The 26945-nt window shown below is 39.6% G+C and overlaps 1 protein-coding gene across 14 annotated transcripts in view; it reads right to left on the bottom strand.

Moving 5' to 3' along the window:
• Positions 1–26945, bottom strand: part of MAP2K5 (mitogen-activated protein kinase kinase 5) — a 266429-nt gene that overhangs the window by 100013 nt on the left and 139471 nt on the right. For all 14 annotated transcript variants that reach the window (XR_004966995.1, XR_004966996.1, XR_004966997.1 and 11 more), the window contains 3 exons: positions 18436–18509; positions 17434–17484; positions 5949–6020 (listed from right to left, as the gene is read on the bottom strand). Coding sequence is in view for 11 of the 14 variants with exons in the window: in XM_036305713.1 (XP_036161606.1) it covers positions 5949–6020; positions 17434–17484; positions 18436–18509 (197 nt within the window). In the remaining 3 variants the exon portion in view is untranslated. The remainder of the gene's footprint in view (positions 1–5948; positions 6021–17433; positions 17485–18435; positions 18510–26945) is intronic.

The following is a 26945-nucleotide window of genomic DNA, read 5'->3' as shown; positions in this document are numbered from 1 at the left end:
AAGAAGGCTGAGAAGTCTCAACATTTAAAATCCGAACTTGCACTCACTGTGTCTGTACTCAGTAATGGGACGCAGTCTTCTATGATGCCAGGCATCACTTATTTTATTCTCTCCAAAATAACCCTCTACCCAGACTTGTGTTAGGGTGGGGAGGGGCAACTGTCTGCCGTGCTGAGTTAGGGAAGAATCTGAGGAACTGCTTCTCAAGCAGACTTGAAAACAATTCTCTTCTCTTTGCCCCCACATCCCCTCCTAGGTCCAGATACTTGGCGCCACAGTTCCTGAGCCTTCTGAGTGTTCTACAGTAAACCAGGGGTCCTTCCTTTCTTCACTGCTGCTTAGGACTTCAGCATTCTCAGTTCTGCTAAGCTGTTTACTGTTGTCCATCTGCTTCCCCACATCCAAAACTTGGTTGCTCTTGTCTCCTCCTTTCCCTTTTGTTTTGCCTTTATGATATTATGCCTTTCGAAATTCCTTTATGGTGATTTTTATTGGAGTTTGATGTGAGAGTGGAAGCTAAAGCATGCATTCCATGCTTTCACCAAATTAGTAGCCTTTCTGAACCAAATATAAACCTTTCAAAAGGCAATCCCTTTTAAAGAGGGGGCTAATGGCTTAACTTCCTCATTGCGATCTTTGTCCAGAAGCTTTGAAGTAGAGCTTCCACCTAAAAATGAGGGATCGGGCCCAGAGAGATTAAATGACCTATCGAAGGATCTATAGTGTATCCTGGCAGAGGTGACACTTCAATCTAGGTCTGATACTTGGGCAAACAGAAAGCCCTTCTTCACATGTAAAGCATTTGTGACCTACTCAGCAAACATTTATGAGTGCTTATGTTAAAGGCTTCAAACTAACTTTAAACTCTTTTATTTTCAGAAACTGCTTTAAAACCATTACAAAAAGCACAAAAAAACTGAGCCCAAGAGATTTATTGAATACCACTAGGGCAGTGGAATTGTGTTAGACTTTGAGAGAATCAATCTGATGGCCCATCATAAGAAACTATGAGAAAATTGTTTTACAAAGTGGAAAATCCACATGTCACAATAAAGTCAGAAGACACTACTTTCAGCTGGAGAGATCAGAGTCGGACTCATGAAGAATGGGTATTTAAATCTTAAGGAGGTGAAGAAAGATGACATACCATGTAGAGTGAACAGTGTAGTAGTTAGTCCATGGATTTTTTTTTTTTTAAAACTTGGTAAAGGTAATTCTAAAACTCACAAGAAAAACTCTCTTTGTCCAAACAACAGAACCCATAGAAAGCTTTAGAAGATGGTGCTACTTTGATGACAGTGACCTTGTGTGGCTCTCTGAGTATGTTCTTCACCTATCTAGAGACATTTTTCTAAGCCACGGACCTTGCTTTCATCATTTAACTCATCATTCAAACCACTTCAATGAAACAGTGATCATGCTGAAGAGGGTCTCAGAGGACCAGATGACACTCCAATTAACTAAGCACATTGAGCTGGATTGTTCTATGCCTTGGACTCAAGAGACTGGCAGAGAGAGGAGGCAAACAAAGGCAGAAAGGCGAGGGCCCCAGTGAAAAGAGCAAAATGCATGTGCTGAAGACTGGGCTTTCAGCGTGACTCCTGCGGAAAAGCCTGCCAACAGATTATTCCATCTTAACAGGGTTTATCATAACCCACCAGACAGAATCACAAACCAGAACATGGACTTGCAGAACATACCCAGTGAGGGTAACATTATGGGACTGGCCTGGTGCCTTTTTAAATGTATATGCATCGTCCTGCGTGCTGCAGGTGCAAAGCTAGAAAAGGTGTATGTTTACTTATTTTTTACCCAAGAAGGGGCAACTAAAAATCCAGCTTTTGCAAATATGGCTATGACGCAAATGCGACAACAATATACAGGGAATAACTAATTAGTGAACAACAACAGTGGGACTGTCCTCAAGCCTCTATGTGGGAAAAGATAGAAGTACTGAGTTGCCTGTAAAATTAAAAAAATGTGCCCTAAAATGTTTTAGGTTCTCCTCACCCTTAAGGATTAAATAAAATCACCAAACTTGGTAAAACAAAGTCCTTATTATGTAACAAACTCATTTTCATTTTAAAGTATAGCTCTGAAGTCTTGAGTAGCAACCAGCAGGGTGAACAGACCCAGTCAACTGAATCACTGCGAGCTTTCTAGAAGAGCCAAACAGGTATTTTGGGGGTAGGATTAATGCTCCCAGTTTGTCCCAGTTCAGTGATCTTGTACCCTTGCTAGGGGGTCTTGCTTCTTTTTCCTTTTCTTCTTTCTTTTGCATTGCCACACGAATTCCTGTCAGAAAGGTTCAAGGAAAAGGTGCAAGCCCACCTGGGTTCTTTTCCCTGTTACCAAGTGAGCCCACTAAACCTCATATATGGCAATGACCTTTATTTTATTTTTTGTTAATCCTCACCCAAGGATATTTTCCCATTGATTTTTAGAGAGAGTGGAAGGAAGGGGGAGAGACAGAAAGAGAGAGAGAAACATCGATGTGACAGAGACACATTGATTGGTTGCCTCTTGAGGCCGGGGATCGAGCCTGCAACTGAGGTATGTGTCCTTGACCAGAATCAAACCTGCAACCCTTCAGTCCGCAGGCTGACGCTCTACCCACTAAGTAAAACTGGCTAGGGCTGGCAATGACCTTTATTTGGTTCCATAACTAATCCACACAAGGAGAACTACAACACATTTAAAGATCTGAGTTGGAAACCATAAGCCAAAAACACAGAAAGGGGCCAAATTCTTCCCATCTAGTAAAACTGCCATGCTCTCGTCAAGCGGAATAATCTCATTTTTCCCTTCTTAAGGGTAATTTCCATCTTTATATTACTTCTGCCAACTCCAAACATTGCATACAGCTAACACAATTCTGGAAGAGACCCACTTTATCCCAGAAAAAGAGGGATGCTGAGCTGCGGAGACGGGGGGCAGTTCTGTTCCTAGATAAAAGATAGTCTGATATTAAAGATTCTTTGCTTAAGGCACAAATGTACCTGTCTGTGGCTTTTTATATGGCACATTTTAGCGGCATATAGCATCTTTTATGAAAGAGTGTGGCGAGAGGCCTTGTTATGACTCCCCATGGGGACAGTGGCAGCACATTAACAAGGGGCAGTATGAAGCCGGCGAGCAGGGGTGAAGCTCGTTATGTTAGGAGTTTAAAACAACGAAGACAACCTTCTGATTCCTGCATCAGGGAGGGGTCAGGAGCTTATGGAATTGTGGGGGTTGGGGCTGGTGGGGGTGCTAGGTGGAGGGAGAAAACTCTAGTTCCCATTTTGTATCTATCTGATTCTTGTGTAATTTCAGGAAAATTCCTTTGCTCAGCTTCTCATAGTTTTTATCCCTTTTGTTTCTTTACCCCTCACGCCCTGGAGGAATAAACTGACTGACTCAAAGCAGGTGGAGGAAGGTATCCACACAGAAGTAGTAGAATGGCCCAGCTGAGACCTGCCTATTTTGACAAGGGAGCTCTCCTAAAGGGTTTACAGAGGACCACCTTAGAGTGTGCTGGGGGTGGCCAGGGCTCCTCCACCTTTTCCTTCTTGCTCCCAGTGGCAATCTCCCTCCAAGACCAACCCAGCTCAACTGTCAACTCCTTTGAGAACCACCTCACCACCCACCCTCTGTGACTGAGTCCTTCATAAACATTTTCCTGAAGACCTTGTTACACTGTTCTGGGTGTCAGGCGGTTGTCTTCTCCAGCAGAGGCAGGCTTTTGTCAGCTTTGTATGTCCCACTCTCCAAGGCCTAGCACATGATCAGTGCTAAAATAATAATTATCGAGGAAATGAAACTTTCTATTCTTCAGAGTGTAAACATAGAAAGTGAGGGTAAACAGAAGAGAAGCAATTCTTAGAAGAGGTCAACTACTTCAGAACACTATCACTCAGAATTTTAAAGTGCTACTGAGCTTCACACTGCTCTCTATCTATAGTGATTTTAAATAAGATTTATCACATCTACTCCAAGCATACTGTGGTGAAAAAAGAACCTTGACCTTCAAGTGCTTCTTTTGGATTAACTTTCCAAACTCTTCAGGTCATGCTCTCATCTCATCTGCCCCCAAAGAACCCTGGAGTTCTGTTCATTATTGAATTGCCTACAATTACTCATTTATGAACTCAAAACCTCCTACTCCCCTTCCCTATCACATATTTTTCATTACCTTGTACCCCAAATGAATTTGGTATAAAACACAGGCCTTATCGTCACCTGACAAATTATATATTTAGTTATAATTCTCTTTTATTTCTCCTCATACTCCACCCCTCCCCAAATGCAACTCCATGAGAGTGGAGACTGGAGTCTCCTTTCACTGCTATATCCCCAATGCTTACCAGCAGGCATGGCAAGACCTCGATATATGAACGAAAAAATAAATGTGGAAGGAATGGATGGTGAATATTTATATGGGCTCAAAATCTTAAATCTGTTAGTTATGCTTTCTCACAGTATTGCTATGCCTCTGCAAATTATGCCAAGCTAGGATATACCACTGTCTAAGTCATATAACTCTAGAGTTGTTGCAGGAAGACAAAGAGAGACAGCAGCAGACTGCTTAGAGTCACTGAATGTTAGTCTGGAAAGGAGCTTAGAGGTCACTCCTTTACAGACGAATAAGCTGAAACCCCAAGTGAGGTTCGCAGAGGGCCACCTAGAAAGCCAGTAGCCAAGTTGGAACTGTAGTCTAGGTCTTTCATACTCAATGTAGGGTTCTTATCTCTACACCGCACAACTTTACAGATGTTCTACAGTTTATCCGGTCATTTACTGAATACATTCAATGACAAAAATTTAAAGGAAAATTATGCAACAGCAAGGCCTGAGCCTCACAAATCAAAAGTACTAGTTTCCCTGACACAGGCTAATTGAACAATCCCTTCAGAATTCTATTGAGAGACTCAGTTTTGAGTGTCTGTCCCCTATTATGGCTAACCAATAAGCTGATGCACACATATTGCATTTCCTCTTGGAGGCCCTTTTTATGAAGAAGTAGAGAATATGGTTTAATAAACACTGAATACTTTATATTTGCTTTCTTTCCTCAGTGCAGGTGAATTCAGTCTGAAGATATTTCCTTACAAATCCAGTTGCATTCATACATTACAAAATTCATACAAAAAGTACTTGACCAAAAGAAGGTGATAAAAGCATGAATGCAACTCTACCTATGATCTTGTTTAAGGAGACCTTTATAGTTTTAAAACAGCCCTCTTTTATCTGAATCAAAGTATTTTTGAAGCACTTATGAGTGTCCAGACTCTACAATACTGTAACTCAGACCCAGATGTTCTTCTAATATAAATCATATGCATTTCCTTGTAGATCAAGGGTCATGATACAGAAATCTTAGCACAGAGATTTAGTGGGACTTCAAAGAGTACACTAAGATAAAGTCCATTCTAAGTACATTTATAAAGACCAGAAGCATTAAATTGTGTTAAATACATACACCTTACCCTCCCCCCAGATGATATCACACCCCGTGCCCCAACATGTGATATGACTATATTGGAACAAGGTGACTTTTTTCCTTCTAAACAAACACATAGAACTTACACATCCAAATGAGTAGGGCTGTACTCTTTAAAGTAATCACCTTTGGAAGTGATATATGCATTCCAACCAGCATTTAACTGTCTTTTAGAACACAAGTTCTCTGTGTTTGTGTACATAAGGACCACCCAGGGAATATGCTAACGATGCAGATTCTTTGCGATATGGACTGGTCTTGGATGGAGTCTGGAAGTTGCATTTTTAAGAAGCACTCTAGGTTAACTTTTACAAGGTGACCTGTGAAAAATAGCTGGTTCAAAAGCCATGCAAGGATGTCAAAATAATAACTTTAAACACTGTGTATACATATGTATATATTCTTCCAGATAGAAAATATTACTACAAATATACATAGAAACATCTATTTATAAAAAAAACCATACCTCCATGAAAGAGATTCCTAAGCTCCAGACATCAGAATGGATTCCATACTGCTCCCCAGAAATTCTTTCAGGCTGTAAGAAAAGAGAAGGGAGCTTGTGAGTTGATGTAAGCTACTCCAGAGATCACATACACTACCACAAGCTCAGCTGAGGCAGAGAGCCTGCTACCTTTGCACAGCACTTTATAAAGAACAAAGCAATTTTATATGCATATGTGTATTACGTAGATAAGATCTAGAAATTATATAGCTTATATATAACTAGAGGCCCAGTGCACAAAAATTTGTGCACTGGGGGTGGGGGGTCCCTCAGCCCGGCCTGTGCCCTCTCGCAGTCTGGGACCCCTCGGGGGATTACCACCTGCTGGCTTAGGCCTGCTCCCCGGGGAATTGGGCCTAAGCTGGCAATCAGACATCCCTCTGGCAGCCCGGCAGCCCTCGGGGATGTCCACTTGCCAGCGGGGAGCAGACCTAAGCTGCAGTCGGACATCTTTAGCGCTGCTGAGGAGGCAGGAGAGGCTCCCACCACCACCGCTGTACTGGCAGCCATTAGCCTGGATTGTGGCTGAGCACAGCTCCCCCATGTGGGAGCGCACTGACCACCAGAGGGCAGCTCCTGCATTGAGCGTCTGCTCCCTGGTGGTCAGTGTGTGTCATAGTGACCAGTCATTTCCAGTCTTTCTGCTGTTAGGGTCAGTTTGCATATTACCCTTTTACTATATAGGATAGAGGCCTGGTGCATGTGTGGGGCCGGCTGGTTTGCCCTGAAGGGTGTCCCGGATCAGGGTGGGGGTCCCACTTGGGTGCCTGGCCAGCCTGGGTGAGGGGCTGATGGGTGTTTGCAGCTAGTCACACCCCCTTCAGGGTGGGGGTCCCCACTGGGGTGCCTGGCCAGCCTGGATGAGGGGCTGATGGCTGTTTTCAGGCTGCCCGCACCCCCTTTAGGGTGGGGGGTCCCCACTGGGGTGCCTGGTCAGTCTGGGTGAGGGGCTGAGGCCCCTTTTCAGGCTGGCCTGAGACTGAAGCTCCCAGCCTCTCCTGTTTTCCTTTTTTTTTTAATTCTGGGATTTATTTACCTTCTATAATTGGAAGTCTGTTGCCTTCACTGGCGCTCCCAGCTCTGAGGCCGTAGGTGGCTGAAAGCAGGTATCTGGGGTTTGTTTGGCTTCTATAATTGAAACTTTGCTGCTGTCCTGCTTGCTCCAGCTCTGAGGCCGCGGCTGGCTGAAAGCAGGTTTCTGGGGTTTGTTTAGCTTCTATAATTGAAACTTTGTTGCTTTTGGAGCTCAGAGCCGGGCCGCGGCAGGCGGGGAATCTTGCCTTCCTCCATCACTGGAGCAAGCAAGCCTCCTGCTCGCTTCAGCTGCGTGGCTGCTGGCCGCCATCTTTGTTGGCAGTTAATTTGCATATCTCGCTGATTAGCCAATGGGAAGCGTAGCAGAGGTACAGTTAATTACTCTTTTTGTCTTTTATTAGATAGGATTACAATCTTACTGAATCCTCACAAAGTCCCTGTGATGAAAACTTTATTTTACAGGTGAAGAAAGTGCAGATTCAGATGAGTGAAATCATTTAGGCAAAATCCTAAGCTGGGAAATGAACTGAGACTTGAACCCAGGCCCTCTCCCTCCAGAGCTAGTGGTCTTAGTTGTGGAGTGACACATTATGCATTATATGCTATCATTTATTTGCTTTGAGAGAGAGGTCTGGATCACTAGAAATTATTTCATATTAATTTTTAAAATCTTTTTATTTGGAAATACTTTCAAACTTTAGGAAAGTTGAAAGATTAAGACGAGGATAAAGATCATCCAAATTTCCTTTGCCCAGATTCACCTGTTCAACATTTTATTCTATGTATCAGGGTTTCTGTTGAAATGAATGAATGAACTGTCTGAAAGGTCCATTTGGGGCTGGAGGTCCTTCAAGATATGTAGCAAGTACCTGGTCTAAAAAGCCAGTACATGCACAGTCTCTACCTCAATAGAAGGATTTCATACTGAAGTGGGTGCTGCCTTCCTGGTCTCTCTGTGCCTCCAGGTTTTGTCATGCAGTAGGGTACTACATAGAGGTCTTTTGAATGAACACAAGAACAAATGAATGTCTGACAGAGGTGGAATGGTTGCTTAATAAGGTTCCAGAACTAAGCAGGGCAGGGCTAGGACCATAACCCACATCTCTTGGCTCCCAGGACATTATATTCTTTGTACCATGCCCGGAGTTTCCGGCAGTCACCATAGTCATCATCCTTCAGGAGAGCCCATACACGTCCTTAAGAGTAAATGGGGTCAGGGTCAGCCTGGTCCACTGGAGATGGAGGAAGTGGGCATCCACCACTCACCAGCAGGAGATACACCCAGGGTGTGGACGATGTGGGCCTGATGTTCTCAGTTGAGTTGTCTTAGCAGGAACCCAGAACTTTGTAACTGCCTTCCCACTCCCACCTACCAGGCTACCTCAAGGCACTTACTGCTTTCTCCCGGGACCACTTTCCATAAAATTACATAAAGCCCTGCCCTGAGGTACAAGATGGATTGTCTTATTTCCCTTCCTTTATTTATTTCTTTAATTTGTAAAACCCCCTTCCTACCAAGAATAATTCTTCCCAAGGGCCAAGTATCATGTGACCATTTATCCCAGCTGCTAATAGACATGGTCATTCCACTGCCCTAATACTTTTTCTTTCATGTTCTAATCCCCCACACCAGCATTTCTCAAGTTTCTTGTTCACACATGAATGAGCCCATTATCCAAGTCTTGCTATTTCAATAGGTACTAGGATGTATTCATATGGAACTGGCCAGCTAGTTACAGGAGTAATACCACCATCTTCATCATCTTCTTCTTCATAATCATCATCATCAATATCAACAATCCCATTGTGCATTTATTAAATAATTTCTATGTGACAGACATTGTTTTAAGTGCTTTTCATGCGTGTTTTATATCAGATATGTAAGTATCCATACTAGATTGGTACTATTATCATCTCTTTTTAACGACTGAGAAAGTGGGGCACAGAGTGGTTTAGTTTGCAGCCACTATATAAGGATAGTAATAGCTATCATTTAGTGACCATCTAGTATGAGCCAGACACTGAGCTAGATACTTTGCATACTCTATACTGCACAACAGTCTTGCAAAGTTAAATATATTGCCTTTATTTTGCAGATGTAAAAACAGGCTTAGTAAGATTGAGTGACTTACCAAAGTCTAGAGCTATGGATTAGCATTAAGTGTATTATTCAGGACACAGCCAGGATTCACACCCAGTGATGTTCTTTTCAGTGTGTCAAACTGCCCCCTGAACCAGGAGTCACAAGAGCCACACACTAGTCTGGAACTAGTCAGCCATTGCTCAAAATGCAGTCTTCAGACTAGCCATCATAGAACTGCCTGAGGTGCTTATTACAAATGAACCTCTTGAATCTGAATCTCTGGGGTGGCTCTGGGGAGCTTCATTTTAAAAAATAATTTCTCTGGGTGATTCTTTGATACACTCAGCTCAGTCACTAAATATTTTCATGTTCCCCGCAGAAGCAATGACCTACCTTCCTCTTCTTTGCTTACTGAATGTTTCTCATATGGGCCCAATTCAAGGGCCACCGTTTTTGGCAAACATTTCCTCTACCCTTCAGAGAGAATTACAAATTCCTGCCTCTGTACATCATTAAAAAGTTGCTCATAACTTTAATATTAATTTGTTGCACTGTGTTATAACCATCCCTTTGCTAGTCTGTTTTTCTTAAGAGGCAAAGAGATTATATTATTCATCTCATACCTAGTGTAATGCCTGGCACATACGAGGGTGTGCAATCCATGTGTGCTGACTGAAGGCATGCAATACATGCTTACTGCACATTTGGTCTTAAGCATGAAATAATTATCATGTCCCCTGAAGGGTTCTACTAATGTCACTTCCCCACATATTGCCATTCATGTCCATCAAGAACTCACAGCAAAACATAAAAGTCCTAAAATCCTCTAGAATTGTTAAAGAATAACCAAATGTTGTCTTCCTCCCTGTCTCTTCTTCCTTTCCTTCCTTCATTCCACTAGCTGACAATTGTCACTATACAATAGTCTGTAATTAATCTGTCATGTAGAGTACAGACAAAACAAATAAGAGTGGAACCCACATATAAAATGTTTTGGCAGAACAGTAATATTAAATATATTCATATATTTACCCACTGAACTACCAAACAAATGCAAACAGCTGAAAATAAAGCATAGAAAAATTAAAAAATAAAATATAGGTCCTGGCTGGTGTGGCTCAGTTGGTTGGAGCTTTGTCTGTCCCATACACCAAAAGGTCGTGGATTTGATTCTCAGTCAGGGCACACCCATGTTGCGGGTTCAATCCCTGGTCGGGGTGCTGTGGGAGGCAACCAATCAATGTTTGTCTCTTACATTGATGTTTCTCTCTCTCTTTCTCTCAAATCAATAAAAATATATCCTTGGGCAGGGATTAGAAAAAATAAAGAAGAAGTGATAATGGTCACAAATATCAGATGGAAAATAAGAGAACTCCTAAGGACAAGATTCTGACAACCTCTCATTGAAGACATTATTCTTACAACAAGCTAACAAAACAAGATTACTGTTGTGATGCAGCACTTAAGAGTGAATGCTCAGCATAATCAGCTCTTCGGGTCTATCCCAGAGAATTCATACAGTGGGTAGGGACTGGGCAACATGCTGAGGCCCCTGAAACTGACACAGTACAAGATAAACTTAACACATTCTGGATTATGAAACCAGGACCTGATGGCCTGAGGTTGGAAAATTCAAAGCTGTTCTCACACTTGAAGCCAAGGTGGGCTGCTCTGTCTGTCCTCCCCGCTTTAAAGCAAAACAAACCTAACCGCCAGGTAGCACACTACTGAGAGAAGATCAGTGATGGACACTTTGCAGTTAAAAAGCCAAAGCTGGGTTACTTTCTGACATGACAGCTGTCACCACTGTGGAAAGCTAAGTACAGGAAAACACAACTCTCATTGGAAGTGCCTCTGTACTGAAGTTTAAGTACAGGAGTGAAAAAACCCTGGTCTGTTCTTACTAATAACAGTAAGGAATGGTGATGAAATAAAAAGCAGTTTCTAGAGGATCTTAAAGGGCAGTGGCTCCAAGCTGGCATGCATACCCCACGTCGTCCAGCTACCTTCTGTGACTTGGCATTTACCCATGACCCATATTTACTTAACTCATTCCAGAATTGTCTTTGCAACACAATAACCTAGGGGTTTACTTGCCAAAAGCACCCCTTATCTCTTTTGATACAGGAATTTCTGTTCTGTTAGGCTACTCAGGAAATTAAGAAAGTATGCACAAATACTTTACATTAGTCTGTAATCAAAATATGTATAAAACTATGGGGATTTTTTTTAAGTCAACAAGATCCCTGTGTCAGTGGTAGTGCACACTGTTTAAACAAGGGTTCTTTCTTTTTCTTTTTAAAATATTTCTGTGACTTTTTTCTTTAAAACAATTTTTTTAAACTTCTGTGACTTTAAAAAAAATTTATCTTTATTGTTCTAAAGTCAGACTGCTCTAACTCAATCTATCTTTCAGTTCACTAATTCTCTCTTCTGCTATGTCCAATGTATTACTAAATAGTGAGTTTAAAATTTTAATCTAGTAGTTTTGTTTGGGACTTTCAAACAAATCTACTATGTCACTTTTTAAAAAAATTATCTTTATTGTTGAAAGTATTACCCTAGACCAATGGTTGGCAAACTGCGGCTGGAAAACTGTGGCTTGAGAGCCACATGCGGCTCTTTGGCCCCTTGAGTGTGACTCTTCCACAAAATACTGACTTCTGCGCATGGACCACAAAGTTTCAATCGCACTGTACGTGCATGCCCGCATGTGGTATTTTGTGGAAGAGCCACACTCAAGGGGCCAAAGAGCCGCATGTGGCTCACGAGCCACGGTTTGCCAACCACGGCCCTAGACCAGGGGTTCTCAACCCGTGGGTCGTGACCCCTTTGGGGGTTGAACGACCCTTTCACAGGGGTCGCCAAAGACATTCGGAAAACACATATATAATTACATATTGTTTTTGTGATTAATCACTATGCTTTAATTATGTTCAATTTGTAACAATGAAAATACATCCTGCATATCAGATATTTACATTATGATTCATAACAGTAGCAAAATTACAGTTATGAAGTAGCTACGAAAATAATTTTATGGTTGGGGGTCACCACAACATGAGGAACTGTATTAAAGGGTCGCGGCATTAGGAAGGCTGAGAATCACTGCCCTAGACCCTGGGCCTAGGGTACAGCTGTGGGACAGGAAAATGGCCTCAGGAACAGTAGCACTGGTGCTCCGACATTCTGCTTTTCCAACTCTTTCGGGATTCCATCTGAAAATTGCCCTTGGAGTTCCCCATCATCATTTTAACTCTTCAGTATATTTGAGATGATTTTAAAATTTCATTTTGATTAGCATTTTCAGCAGAAGATTAGACCAAATAACCAAACCTGCTCAGACCAGAAACCAGGACCTGGTATCCTCATTAAATCCCGACTCTCACCATTTGCCAACTCATACCCTGGGCTGGTTAAAGTGACTTTCACCTTTGGTTTCCTCATCTGCAAAATGACAGTCATAATAACATGTATACTCCATGGGGTTGTGTGAAGATTAAATGAGTCATGTGATGGGCTTGATTCAGTTCATGCCCTGTGGGAATGCTCGGTCCATGTTAGCCTCCCAATAATCACCACTGACATCACCATCACTGCCTGAGCATGGGCAATCCAGTTGGATAATGTAATGTGTATAGGTTTTATTCGGGTAAAGATAATTTCTAAGGATAGGAATAGCTTGGGTAGAAAACAATGTTCAGGAGATTAAAAAAGTCATTTAGATTGACTTTCTGATTCCAAGGAAGAAGTATTTGGGTAAGATTGCCCCCCCCCAAAAAAAAAAAACTTTAGTTATTCATAAAAATAATATCAAACTTTTACATATGATTTAAAAATTACAATAAGCAAATCACAGTGATTGAACAGTGCGTTAAAGTTTTAGGAACGTCTATCTTTAAAACAGAGTAACATTTTTAGTAATTAGAATTTATGAGAAATGACTTAATTTAATACAAGCCACCAAAGCCTTCTGGATCCCTTTTGTAATCCTTCTGAATGAAATCCTTTCAAAATGTAGTTGAAAATCTTTCCTATTTTGGATTAAAACGTCTGTAGAACCTAACCATCTGCCTCTAAAATAACACACCACTTCACTTTCCGGTTCTCAGTCTCACCAGATAACTTTTCAAGTCTCTTACATAATCCACTGTGCCCATAATTTGTGTGTGTGTTTTTAAAATTTTTTTTAAAAATAATTCTTTATTGTTGAAAGTATTACATATGTCCCCTCTTTTCCTCCATTGACCCCCTCCAGCTGGCCCCTGTCTGCTCCCAGGCCCTCACCGTCCCATTGTCTGTGGCCATGAACCATGCATATATGCATACAAGGTCCTTGGTTGATTACTTCTCCCCTCTCCCCCACCTTCCTTCCAAGATTCCGCATTTGGTTCCATGCTTCCATGTCTCTGGATCCACTCCGTTCTTCAGTTTATTTTATTCATTAGATTCCACATATGAGAGAGATCATGTGATACTTGTCTTTCTCTGACTGACTTATTTCACTTAGCATGATACTCTCCAGGTCCCTCCATGCTGTCTCAAAGGGCAAGAGATTCTTCTATTTTATTGCTGCTTAGTATTCCATGGTATAAATGTGCCACAGCTTTTTTATCCATTCATCTCCTGATAGGCACTTGGGCTGATTCCAGATCTTAGCTATTGTAAATTGTGCTGCTATGAACATAGGGGTGCATATATCCTTTCTGATCGGTGTTTCGGGTTTCTTAGGATATATTCCTAGAAGTGAGATCACTGGGTCAAATGGAAGTTCCATATTTAACTTTCTAAGGAAACTCCACTGTGTGTGTGTGTTTTTTAAAATGCCTTAGGATCTTAGAAGAGCCTCCCTGTCTTTTTCCTTATTATCATTTTCTTGTACCTTACACTTCAGGTTATAGGAGAATGAAGTAAGATTATTGACACATGCAGGACACATGATTTCTTTTCTTTTCAATATTTAAGCAGCTTAGCTAAATGTCTCTAAGTAATTTGGGGATCTTCTATACCCTATAATGAAAGTAAGATACTTAATATGAAAAAAATGGTCTGCTTATAATTAGTGAACAAGTCATATTTGAAATAAAGTTTTTATGAATTCATTCATTTAGCACTATGTATAAAGAGAATGAGCAGAATAAATCTTGCCCCTGTGAAGTTCATAATCTAGATTGGGAGCAACACAGAAATAATTTAGGAATATAGTGAGAGGTAGAGCAATAAAGTGTTTAGTCTCTGGAGTCTGATACATAGGTTTGAATTCTGACTCTATTTAATAGTTGTATGAAGTTGGGTAAATCACTTAATTTCTATACCCCTTGGTTTGTCTGTCTATAAAATGAGAATATTACCTACCTCATAGGGTTGTTGTGAGGATTTAAAGAGTTAATATTTGTAAGAGTTTATGAGTAACTGGCACACAGTGTTAATTGTTAGCTATTATTATTGTTATTATCACTGTATAGAAGTATGTATGAACATAAAGTGAGGGCAATGGACATAAAATGAGGGCATTATATCAGATGACCTCTAATTATATATTCCCACAATTTATTATTGTCCGCTACTCTACCACATCACTCCACCCATGTCACATAACCTTCTATTTCTGAGTCCTTGCTCATCTTTCCACAGTGATCTCTTTCTTTTAAGTGCCTTTCCCCCATACTGCTTGAACCATCACATTGTATGCCTTCATATTCTCTGAATGTATATTTGGTACAACTTAATTCTTATGTCACACATAATGTGGCCATATATAATACCATGTTCCTATTTAGCCCATATCTTATATGGATTACAGAGTAGTTCCACTGTACTTAACAGCAGAAGATACTTAATAAATACTGGTGATTAATTGAAGTTACTCAGTTTCAGAAACAGCTTTTACTGGCATAGATCAGAGGTTGGCAAATTTTTTCTGTAAAGGGCCAGATACTAAATATTTGTCACTCTATGGGCCATATGGTCTCTGCAGCAACTGTCACAACTATTCCACTCTGCCACTGTAGTGCCACAGTTGCCACAGACAATATGCAAACAAGTGGGCATGACCATGTTTCAATAAAACTTTTTTTTAAAATTTGATTTTTTATTTTGAAATTCTTATTGATTCACAAGAAGTCAAATATATATAATAGATATAGTAAATATGATAATATAATATAATATAATATAATATAATATAATATAATATAATATTAGTGAGGTTTTGTACACCCTTCACCCAGTTCCCCCCAGTGGTAGTACTATACTAATACGATATCACGACCAGGAAATCGACACTGGTACAGTTTACAATTTATTCAGATTTCACTAGTTTCACATGTATTCATTTGTGTATGTGCATTTGTATAGTACTGTGTAATTTTAAAACCTTCTTTACAGAAATAGGCAGTAAGCTGAATTTGGCCTGAGAACTGTGCCGTTCACTGACACCTGGAAGAAATCCTCATGTAGAACTCAAAGTTACAGTATTTTGGAATATTGTGTGGAAACCAATACACAAAAGCGTATTTATGGACTACCCAGCTAAAATGAGAACCTACTGTAGTTTAAAAAACAAGCCCAGCCCTTCTCCCTCATGAGGCTGTTAGCAGAGAGAAGGCAGGGAAAAATACCCAGAACAGAATAATAAAGGGTATTTCTATCTTCTCCCACTTTCAACCTCTGACCTCACACCAGTTAGGAAAGGACGTGGCCAACCAGAGCCTGCTGAATTGAGCAAAGTTCACTATCAGACTATCACTCTTCGCTTCCTAGATACCTTAAGCTTTTTACAGCTTGAACTAAAAAGTTGATGACTAGAATTCACTCACCCAAGAAGCAAAGCAATTTTAGCTTTGGCAATCTGAGCTAACGTTTCATAATTTTAATCCTCACACTTCAATTAACAGGTGGACGCATCACATTCATCCATAAACAAAAAGGAAAAAAGTAATTTCTTTAATGTACACCTGGGAAAGACAATTGTGATCTGGATTTGTACATTCAAACATAATGCAATTTAATTAGTAGAGCAATTTAAAACTACTAAGAACATGATGGGTAGTTGAGAAGTTGTTTCATTCCTAGTGTTGTTTTTTTTATATAATCACAATGTTTCATATTCTTTCAAGACTGAAATTGTGGCATTTGGCAAGATTTTGTTAATTATAAAGGCGGTTCACCAATCTCAGCTACCCTGGTAGAGCCTGGTGGGTTTTTAAGTTTTATAAAAACAGGTATGATGACTTCAGAGGTAAATATATATCTGTTTTACATTGCCTAGAAAAATGAAAAATAATGAATTTTCTTTAAAAACATAAAAACAATACAAAACCAAAATGAACTGCTCCGGTATCTCAATTAAAAAAGTGCTCAGTACTGTTCTTAGAATAAAGTCCAGGGTTCCATCCATATTAAGATCTTCTGGTCAAGATAATATATGAACAAAGATTACTGAGAATAAAATCTAGGGTTCTATCCATGTTAACATCATTTAACTTTATGATATATAAATAAAGACTACTGGAAATGGAATGGACTATCTGAATAAATATAAAACCCTCAATAAAAAAAAAACGTAATTAAGATGTTAAAACAAAACTTTGCTCCAAAAATGATACTAAACTTCCTGCTTGTCTCCTTTCACCCCCCAACTCTTGAAGTGATGGTGAAAACCAATGCACAAAGCATTGTTATGGACTATTCTTCTTGAAAGGTAGGAAAAAGAAAAAGGTCAAAGCCAAGTCTGCATCAGTCTTTGAAACAGTTCTATGTTTCTACTTTTTATTCTTGGTAAATTTATTTCAGTGGAACTAAATTATCTTATAATAGGCATGAGCCCAACAACTAAACAGAATATACAGGTACAAGTTCTAAAGAGAATTGCCTGCTAAACCATTACATTCAGAGATCCATAAGTAAGAGTTGGTCACATCAATAATTTAATTCTGATCTGGTGACAAAGCATGTTTGTATTCCTGGAAAAAACCAACAACCAATCTTACTGACTGGCAATTTGGTACATTTGAGGGTTAATTAAATAAGCAATGTGGCAAAGTATCCAATATGCTATAAGGTGCAATTTTTCTGTTGGATTAAACTTCAAAACTCAGCTATTCCACATTCGAGCCAACCAGTTAAGTAAACAAAATCAGCTAAGTTGGTAGCTCCTGTATAAATCCTAATGTCTTTTAGAAAGGTTTAAAAATCAAATCATGACTGAATTAACTTTGTAACTTATGATATGTTAGGCTAAAGCTGTGGAATTAATTCAAGAATTATACATTACCAAGTACATAAAGATGTTGGTTTTAAATGTTATTTTTGCATAAGTTTACTTACTGCCATATAAGCATTTGTTCCAACATACGTCTTGGCTATAGAATTCACCAGCTATGAGACAAAACAGTCTGTTAGAACAATATAAAGATAATGTGGAAATAAAATGGGCAATTATTCCTCATTTAACCTACAATCATCATTTCTATAAATCAACTAAAAATTACGTAAAAGGGAACAAATCTACAAAGGCATTAAAAATGGTTAAATCTCTCTTTTCTTTTGAATGTGATTTCCATTTAAACAAGCACAGCATTACAGTTTATGGCAGATAACCTTAAACAATTCACTTAAGCAGGATGCTTATCGCTTTAGTACCCCAAAACCATCTGATATAAAAAGTCAATTTGAAGTAGAATTTGAACACACTCAAATGGCTCAAGATGTGAATGAAGAAACCCCATGCATTCCTAGAATGAAACGAACACTAAATACGCTGGAGGGATAACAGACTTTGACAACTCATAATACAACGATGACCTTCGCTTTGGTCTTCGTGTTTGGCTGGGAGTAAAGGTGGCTGCAATTCAAATCAACATCACAGCACGCTCATGGGTCACTATCACCGGGGTTCTCAGGGGAGGCCCAAAATGGAAATTAATTAAAATTTGTGCTGCACATTGTAATGGCCCTCCACCATTGTTGCTCCCAATATTAATTTTTATTGTGGGCCAGTTGGGCTCCCCAGGCACAGCTCCCACTCTGCCCTCCCTTTTGTCTGGCCAAAACGCTTCATATCAACACTGCATATCAATGAAGTTTGCTATTCGTAAGTAGTAATTACAATATCAGCAGTTTTTACTGTCATTAAACAATGAACAATCATATTCTGATGAAGGAAACTCGCCCGGAGATTAAAAATGAATACCACACTCCCAGCCGAGGAGAAGATGCAGAGCTCTGTTTGTCTGGCGGCTGGGTGACTTTTCAATCCTGAGAGGAGATTGGAAATAAAAAGGGGATGCTGCAGAGAGGAGAGCAGATGGGGAGGGAAAAGAGACCTACCTGAGTGCTAACTCCAAAGTCACAGAGCTTGACCTGTCCTCTGGTGTTTACTAGCATATTGGAGGGCTTCACATCTAAAAAGGGAGGAGAAAAGTCCATGTAACTAATTCCACATCTACAGTGCTTGCTCTAAAAAGAAGCGTACACGCACACCCTACTATACTGCAGAAACGACATCATCTGTTCAACTTGGACTTCCAATCACAGATTTAATGCAAAGCATTTTATCTGGAGGCAACTAAATGTAAGGTCCTAACACCTCCACTTCCAGCTATTTCTGGTTTCTATAGAAGCAAGGGTTTATTTCAAGTGAAAGTCAAAAAACGTTGGCTTTCAACAACAGTAAATACATCCGTCATCCTATCCCCTGCCTTTTAGGAAAAGTAGGTAGAAAAGAAAATGTAATCTTGCAAAGAATTTGCACAAAAGGGCTTGTTTTGCTCTCAGTATGAAACTATTACTCCAATTTAAAAAATAGTAAGGCAAAAGGGAAGCCAACAGGAAAAAAAGTGTTCGTACGTTGCTGGTAACAGGTCATAGCTGAACAAAACACTGAAAAAATAAATGCCACATTGCTTTTTCCTGGTTTGATATGATAAATACTACTTCAGATGATACTCAGAAATTGATCTAAAAGATGTGAGTGTGTGCCTGCATGCACTTACCAGCCTTTGTTTCAGTGGGCCTTCTCGTCCCTTACATCATTTTTGACTGCTGTTATAGTTAACAAAAGAACTGACATAGCTTTTGCCAAGGCAGTCAGTTGCTAAATAATGACATAAAGGGTTTCTGTGAAACATTGTCAGTGACAACAATGAGCCTTTTCAGGAATTCAGAGAGCCCACAAAAATCACCCAAGCAGGACAAGAGCACACTGCTTTTGACAGTACAGAACAGCACCTGTTTCAACATTCATCTTCGATGGCAAAAGTGGTCGGGAATAGGCAACTTATTGTATTTAATATAGTATATAATCTTAATCACCCCAAAACTGAACACAGGACTCATCATTTTTAATGTAACAATTTTTAAAAAATCTGTAAATGAGTTCATCTCCTCCCCTTTATCCTGCAAAAGGGTACCCCAACAAAGTGTCCTGCCAAGAGTAGATATTTAATTCAAACTTCAAGTTCAAACTCTGTAATTAACAATTATTGAGCCCTACCTACTATGTGACAGGCAACATGTTAGGTACTTTCTCATGCATTAGCTAGTTAGTGTTGCCTGACTGACGCAACAATGTAAACTCCATGAAGGCAGGGACTTTATCTCTATTACTGACCACTATATTCCCAGTCCCTAAAAGGGTGCCAGGCATACAGTAAATGCTTAATAAGTATTTGTTGAATGGAGGAGAAAATAAAGAAATGGAAGCCATGAACACATAGTATGACTTCATGTTGATGATTCTGTTTCAGTGATCAGACGGCAGCTATAGAACATGTTTCTGGAGCACGCCCTTCAAATAACACACACTGGATACTTCCTTTGGAGGGAGGGTGAGTCTGAAGACAGTTTTATCAACTCTCTCTGCCTTCAGTTTCCCCAATTTCAATATAAATCTTACACCACCAACATCCTATGTAATAAAAGGCTAATATGCAAATTGTCCCCTCGGGAGTTCGACCGGGAGTTCGACTGCTTGCTGTGACATGCAATGACCATCAGGGGGCAGCATGGAACAAAGGAAGGCCTTGGCTGGCAGCCAGGGAAGGAAGGCCCCAATTGGCCCTGATCGCCGGCCAGGCCTAGGGACTCTACCTGTGTATGAATTTCGTGCACCGGGTCTCTAGTCCTATATAATGAGAGGAATATGCTAATTATCTGTTACACTGTGAGGTGTAATGACCGACCACGTAATGACCGGATCATGGATCAGCAGGAGGGTGGGACAGCGAGCTACAAGCAGACAGTGGAGAGCTACAGGAGGGGGCAGGGCAGCAAGCTACAGGAGGGCGGCAGCGAGCTACTGGTGCACGGATTCGTGCGCAGAGCTACTAGTATTATATTAAATAAAGCACTTTCACTACCTCAATTCTCTCCTTGAGGAGAAAATGAAATATTCTCTGACTCCACCCCACCAAAATGTGAACTCCTTAAGAATAGGGCTGTGCTTTCAAATGTACTCCAGTATTTAGCACAGCACATATAAGTCATAGATAGCCACAGTAGGCATGCAACATTTGCTGAACTGAAAGAAATGTTAGACACTACATAGCCTGGTCTTTTTTTCCAAATCTAATTTTCATTATACTAGTAGACCCTCAACTCTGAATATTTTTCTTTTCGACAATCTGCTCTTACATATCAACACCCTTAAACCACTTCTCAAGCCACCACATCAGATGGAGACAGTTAATGAACAGATATTTTAAGCTCCTGGAAGGAGCTGCCTGGAAATCATGAAGTATGGTATGGTAAAATTAACATTTTTAGCTTTAATCGGACACATATTTGACTTAAGTGGATTAACACAGAGAGAAAGAATAAAACCACAAAGTTGCTAGATTATATTGTAAAAGGCAAAGTGTAAATAAGAACTTTACTGGATTTTTCAGCTCTCCAACATCTTGTTTAACTTACCTGTATAACTTGTGTACATTCAGCCTAGTTATCAGGAGTACTTTATGTATAAAAGTAGTAGTCACCCTTTTATCCTCAAACCAACCTTTGTATTCTGACTAAACTGTTAATCATTGTCTCAAAAAACACACCCTAAAACAAACAAAACCCCTTATCACTAAGCCTTTGTTCATTCTATGTGTTCTCCCTCACCACCACGCCCCCCCCCCCCCCCCCCGCCAGGTTTAGAAACCCTTCTTCAATATTGTCTGACTGAATCCTGCCCATTCTTTAGCTTAGCTCAGGTACCCTCCTCCCTGTTGCCCTAAATACTCAGGCCATCAGAATCACTACCTCCTTTGAACTGCTAAAGAATTTACTATTTACTGGCTGTATCATTTGTTTGAAACTGAGCATATGACATTTTTTTTAGTAGTAGTTATTTACCATCTTTACTGTTATAAGTATCACCACCCAAGTATTAAGTTCACAGGGTAGGAATATGTTTTATACATCTTTGTCTTTGTATGTATCTCTTCCAAGCATAGTATCTTGCTCACTAGTTGATGGTCTTCAAACAATATACTAAATTTGCTATATTAAGTGTCCCCTTTCCCACCAACATCTTGAGACATCATTTGAACATAACAGACTCCTTTAATCAAAACCAATGGATTCAGATGAGGAGAAAAGACCTGGGTTTTAGTTTTTTGGGGGCCCTGCAATAAACTTGGCATGTAATGTTTCAGTGTCCACCTCTGTAAGGAAACAACCATGTGTCAATCTTAAAAAACTGTGAGGATTAGGTGAGATAATGAATAAACACTGCATTTTAAACTCCCAAACACTCTATAATTGTAAAATATTATTATTTCCCATTGGTAGTCAACCAAGCTACAAAAGCAGTGTACTTCATTATATTTAGAAAATTATTTCTATTGCTATTGTAGCAAATTTAAACTGTATTTGAGTAAGTACCAGCTGAATGAAAATAATTTCTAAAGCCCAGTAAGTAGAACTATAAAACCAATTTAATGTTGAGGAGGCATTCTAGGTAGACAATATGCACCCATGCCTAAACAAGGCTACTAACTTGTCTCCCCTTTTTTTGCATTTGCTCTGCTATTATCTGTGCTGAATACAGTAGCTAGTCATCATTTTAAAACTTAAATCAGATCATGCTTGCTTCTCTCCCTCAAATCTCCAAGGGCTTCCCAACTCAATGAAAAATGCAAAGTCCCCATGATAATGTCTAAGGTAGGGGTGGGGAACCATTTTTCTGTCAAGGGCCATTTGGATATTTGTAACATCATTCGAGGGCCATACAGAATTATCAACTTTGTATCAGTCTGCTAGCAATCTTGAGAAAGAAGAACAAAGTTGGAGGGATCACAATACCAGATATCAAGTTATACTACAAAGCCACTATAATCAAAACAGCCTGGTACTGGCCCAAGAATAGGCATATAGATAAATGGAACAGAACAGAGACCCCAGAAATCTACCCAAGCCATTACGCTCAATTAATATTTGACTAAGGAGGCAAGAGTATACAACGGAATCAAGACAGTCTCTTCAATAAATGCTGTTGCAAATAGTGGACAGATACATGCAAAAAAATGAAAATAGACCAACAAGTTACACCACACACAAGAATAAACTAAAAATGAATAAACTCAAAAGACTTCAATGTAAGATGTGAAACCATAAAAATCCTAGAAGAAACCATAGGCAGCAAAATCTCAGACATCTCTCGCAGTAATATGTTTACGGATACATCTCCTAGGGCAAAGGAAACTAAGGAGATAAACAAACGGGACTACATCAAAATAAAAAGCTTCTGCACAGCAAAAGAAACCATCAACAAAATGAAAAGGGAGCCCACTGCATGGGAGAACATATTTGGCAATGATACATCTGATAAAGCGTTAATATCCAAAACATATAAGGAACTCATACAACTTAACAAAAGGAAGACAAAAATCCAATTAAAAAATGGGCAAAGGACCTAAATAGACAATTCTCCAAAGTAGGCATACAGATGGCTAAGAGACATATGAAAAAATGCTATGCTCAAAGTCACTGATCATCAGAGAGATGCAAATTAAAATGACAATGAGGTATCTATCACCTCACACCTGTCAGATTGGCTACCATAAACAAATCAACAAATGACAAGTGCTGGCGAGGATGTGGAGAAAAGGGAACCCTAGTACTCTTTTGGTGGGAATACAGACTGCTGTAGCCATTATGGAAAACAGTATGGAGTTCCCTCAAAAAAATTAAATATGGAACTGCCATTTGACTCAGTAATCTCACTTCTGGGAATATATCCTAAGAGACCCGAAATACCAATCAGAAAGAATGTATGCACCCTATATTCATAGCAGCACAATTAACAATAGCTAAGATCTGGAAACAGCCCAAGTGCCCATCAGGAGATGAGTGGATCAAAAAGCTGTGGCACATTTACCAGTAGACCATGGAATACTAAGAAGCAGTAAAAAAAGGAGGATCTCTTACCCTTTGAGACAGCATGGAGGGACCTGGAGAATATTATGCTAAGCAAAATAAGCCAGTCAGAGAAAGACAAGTATCACATGATCTCACTCATATGTGGAATCTAATGAATAAAATAAACTGATGAACAAAACAGATCCAGAGACATAGAAGCAGGGAACAGACTGTGGAATCACAGAGGGAAGGCAGGGGTAGGTGGAAAGAGGAAAGAGATCAACCAAAGAACTTATATGCATATATGCTTAACCCATGGATACAGAAAATAGGGTGGTGGAGGCATGGGATGGGGGTGGGCTATAAAGGGTCAATGGGAGAAAAAAGAGGACACATATAATTCTTTCAACAATAAAGATTACAAAGAAAAAAGATTCAAGAAACAGAAATACTACAGAAAAAATTAGCCTGATATATTTGGTCAAACATTTAATTAACTCACCCCTCATGTCTTGGCAGAACCAGCCCAAATGATTTTGAGGGCCTTCTATGGTCTGCAGGCTGGACATTCCCTACCCCTGGTCTAAGGCTTCTCTGAGCTGGCTCCCCCACTACCTTGTGCGCTCCCCCTCCCTACTCCTCTCCTCTGCTTCATCTCATTTGCTAGGCATGCTCCTGCATTGTGGCTCCATATCCCTGGAGTATTCCACTCCCATGTATATACATAGGCTGCTCCTTCACGTTTTTTTGGTTTCTGCTCAAATGCTACCTTCCCCAGCCACCCAGCATGAACAGCAGAACCTTCCCACCCCAGATACCTTCCCCTTCACCCCATTTCAATGTTCTTCTTAACATTTAGCACCATCAACAACACACTATAATATCTGCATAAGTAAATCTGTTCCCTCACAATTCCCCCTCTTGACGGGAAGCCCCATGAATGCATAGACTTCATCTGTTTTGTTTCTACTATAATCTAGAATGGTGCCTGGTGCAGATGAGAAACAATGCTTGTTGAGCAAATGGTGAATGAATGATATCTGTACTAAATAGATGGGCAAACATGCTTATCCAGAGGGGCATGAATTTGGCCTGAGAAGGAGCTGCATCTTTTCCATACTTAATGGTATATACTTCAGAATGAATACATTTCCAAGTGACATTTTTCATTCAGAGAAGAATCCACAGGTGCTGCAGAGAGAAATATGAGTAAGACCCTGCCCTTCCGGAGACGGCAGACTGACATGCTGGTATATTCTCTGACCAAAAATATTGAGATTTCAGGATAACAATACTGCTTTTATATACTCTAAATGGGATTTTCTTCCTGAATAATTGGCATTCTTACTATAATAAAGACAATGAGAGTTATGTAACTAAATAGCTCCCAAATCTAGCTGTGCATTAAAAAAAAAAAAAGACAACTTTTGGGGTTCCACCTCAGATCTACTAAATCAGAAACCAATCGCATACAGCCTGGTCTTTAGGCCAGCATTTAGAAAAGACCAATGTAACCTGCTGAATTTCCCTTTGATTTAATTGCTAGAAAGTTCAGGATATGTCAAGAAAAATTTCTTCTCTTGTTTTCCTTTACTTTTAAAAATCAATTTTATTCATTTGAAAAAATGAATTTTATTGCATCATTTTGAATGCACAATTTGGTGAGTTTGACAAGTGTATATATTAAAGAACAGAATTCTGGGTTGACAGGTTTTTTCTTCCCAGCATTTGAAAGATGTCATTCCATTAACTTTTGGCATGCATAGTTTTTGACACAGTCTGCTGTAACTCTTTAAAAAAATATTTTTATTGATTTCAGAGAGGAATGGGGAGGGAGAATTAGAAACATCAATGATGAGAGAGAATCATTGATTGGCTGGCTCCTGCATAGCCCCCACCAGGATCTAGCCCACAACCTGGGCATGTCCCCTGACTGGGAATCAAACTGTGGCCTCCTGGTTCATAGGTCGACACTCAACCACTAAGCCACACTAGCTGGGCTGCTGTAATTTTTATTTTTGTTCTCTTAATGTATTTTGTTTTCTCTGAATATTTTAAAGATTTAAAAATTCACTTATTTTCAAATTTTTTATTTTGATATGCATTGGTATGGTTTTGTTTTTATCCTGGTTAGGGTTTATTGAGCTTCGTAGATCTATGGGCTTATAGGTTTCATTTAAATGGAACCATTATTTCTTCAAATTATTTTTTGTTCCCTTTTCTCACTCCTTTCCTTCTGAGACTCTAGTTATACATATATCCTAGACTTCTTGATACAATTTCAAAAGTCCCTGAGGCTGTGCTCATTTTTTTAGTCTTTCTTTTTTTGGTAGTAATTTTGGGTAATTTCTGTATCTCTAACATCAAGATTACTAATGGTTTCTCTGTAGTATCTTATATATGGTTAATTTCATTAAGTAAAATTTTTTATTTTAGATGTATTACTTTTTATCTTTAGATGTTCCACTAGGTTCTTTTTGTCTTCCATTTCTCTCCCTGTAATGCTCATGTTTTCATTGAAATCCTTGAGTATACTTATAATATTTACAATAATTGTTCTTAAGTCCTTGTCTGCTAAGTCCATTATCTCAGCAGGGGGAAGGTTTCTATTTCTATGGACTGATTTTTTTTTCCAGGTTATAGTATTATCAGAAGAATAATTCTCTGTTCACCTACTAATTTTTATTTGGAGGCCAGATATTGTAAACCTTATGTTGTTGAGTAATGAATATTGTTATCATCCTTTAAAGAGTGTTGGACTTAATACTGGCAAGTAGTTAACTTATTTGTGATACCCAGATGATTTTCAGGCTTTCGAGTTTTTATATAGAGTGCCTATAGTAACCATTAAAGCATGCTCCTTCTAAAGTCTCTCTTGAATGCTCCAACAAGGTATCTTCACTCTGGCTGGTTGGAATTTTTTTTTAAAATATATTTTATTGATTTTTTACAGAGAGGAAGGGAGAGGGATAGAGAGTTAGATACATCGATGAGAGAGAAATATCGATCAGCTGCCTCCTGCACACCTCCTACTGGGGATGTGCCCGCAACCAAGGTACATGCCCTTGACCGGAATCGAATCTGAGACCTTTCAGTCCGCAGGCCGACGCTCTATCCACTGAGCCAAACCGGTTAGGGCATGGCTGGTTGGAATTTTAAAAATCTCCTACCTGTTTGGCTTATACTCCCTCTACCCCCCAAATTTGTTTTCCATATAGTCGTTCATTGTCTAGATTGATAAGATTTCATCATATGAATCCATAGTTGATATCCACCCAAAAACTCAAGATTCTTATTCTTATTCTTGAGCTCCTTTTCTGCATAGATCCTGCCTCTCTAGGACTCTGCCATAAATTCTAGCCATTTTGGCCTTCTTGACCTCTAAACACTGTCTCTTCACCTCCGACCTTGAGGTCTGTATGAGTTCTCTCTCCCTAAGCTGTAGTCCAGAAATTGTCTTTAGGCAGAAAGCGTGGGTGGTTATGAGGCTCACC

Source organism: Myotis myotis, unplaced genomic scaffold, assembly GCF_014108235.1.
Source record: "Myotis myotis isolate mMyoMyo1 unplaced genomic scaffold, mMyoMyo1.p scaffold_m19_p_1, whole genome shotgun sequence".
Taxonomy (NCBI): domain Eukaryota; kingdom Metazoa; phylum Chordata; class Mammalia; order Chiroptera; family Vespertilionidae; genus Myotis; species Myotis myotis.
This window is presented reverse-complemented; position numbering and strand designations above follow the sequence as displayed.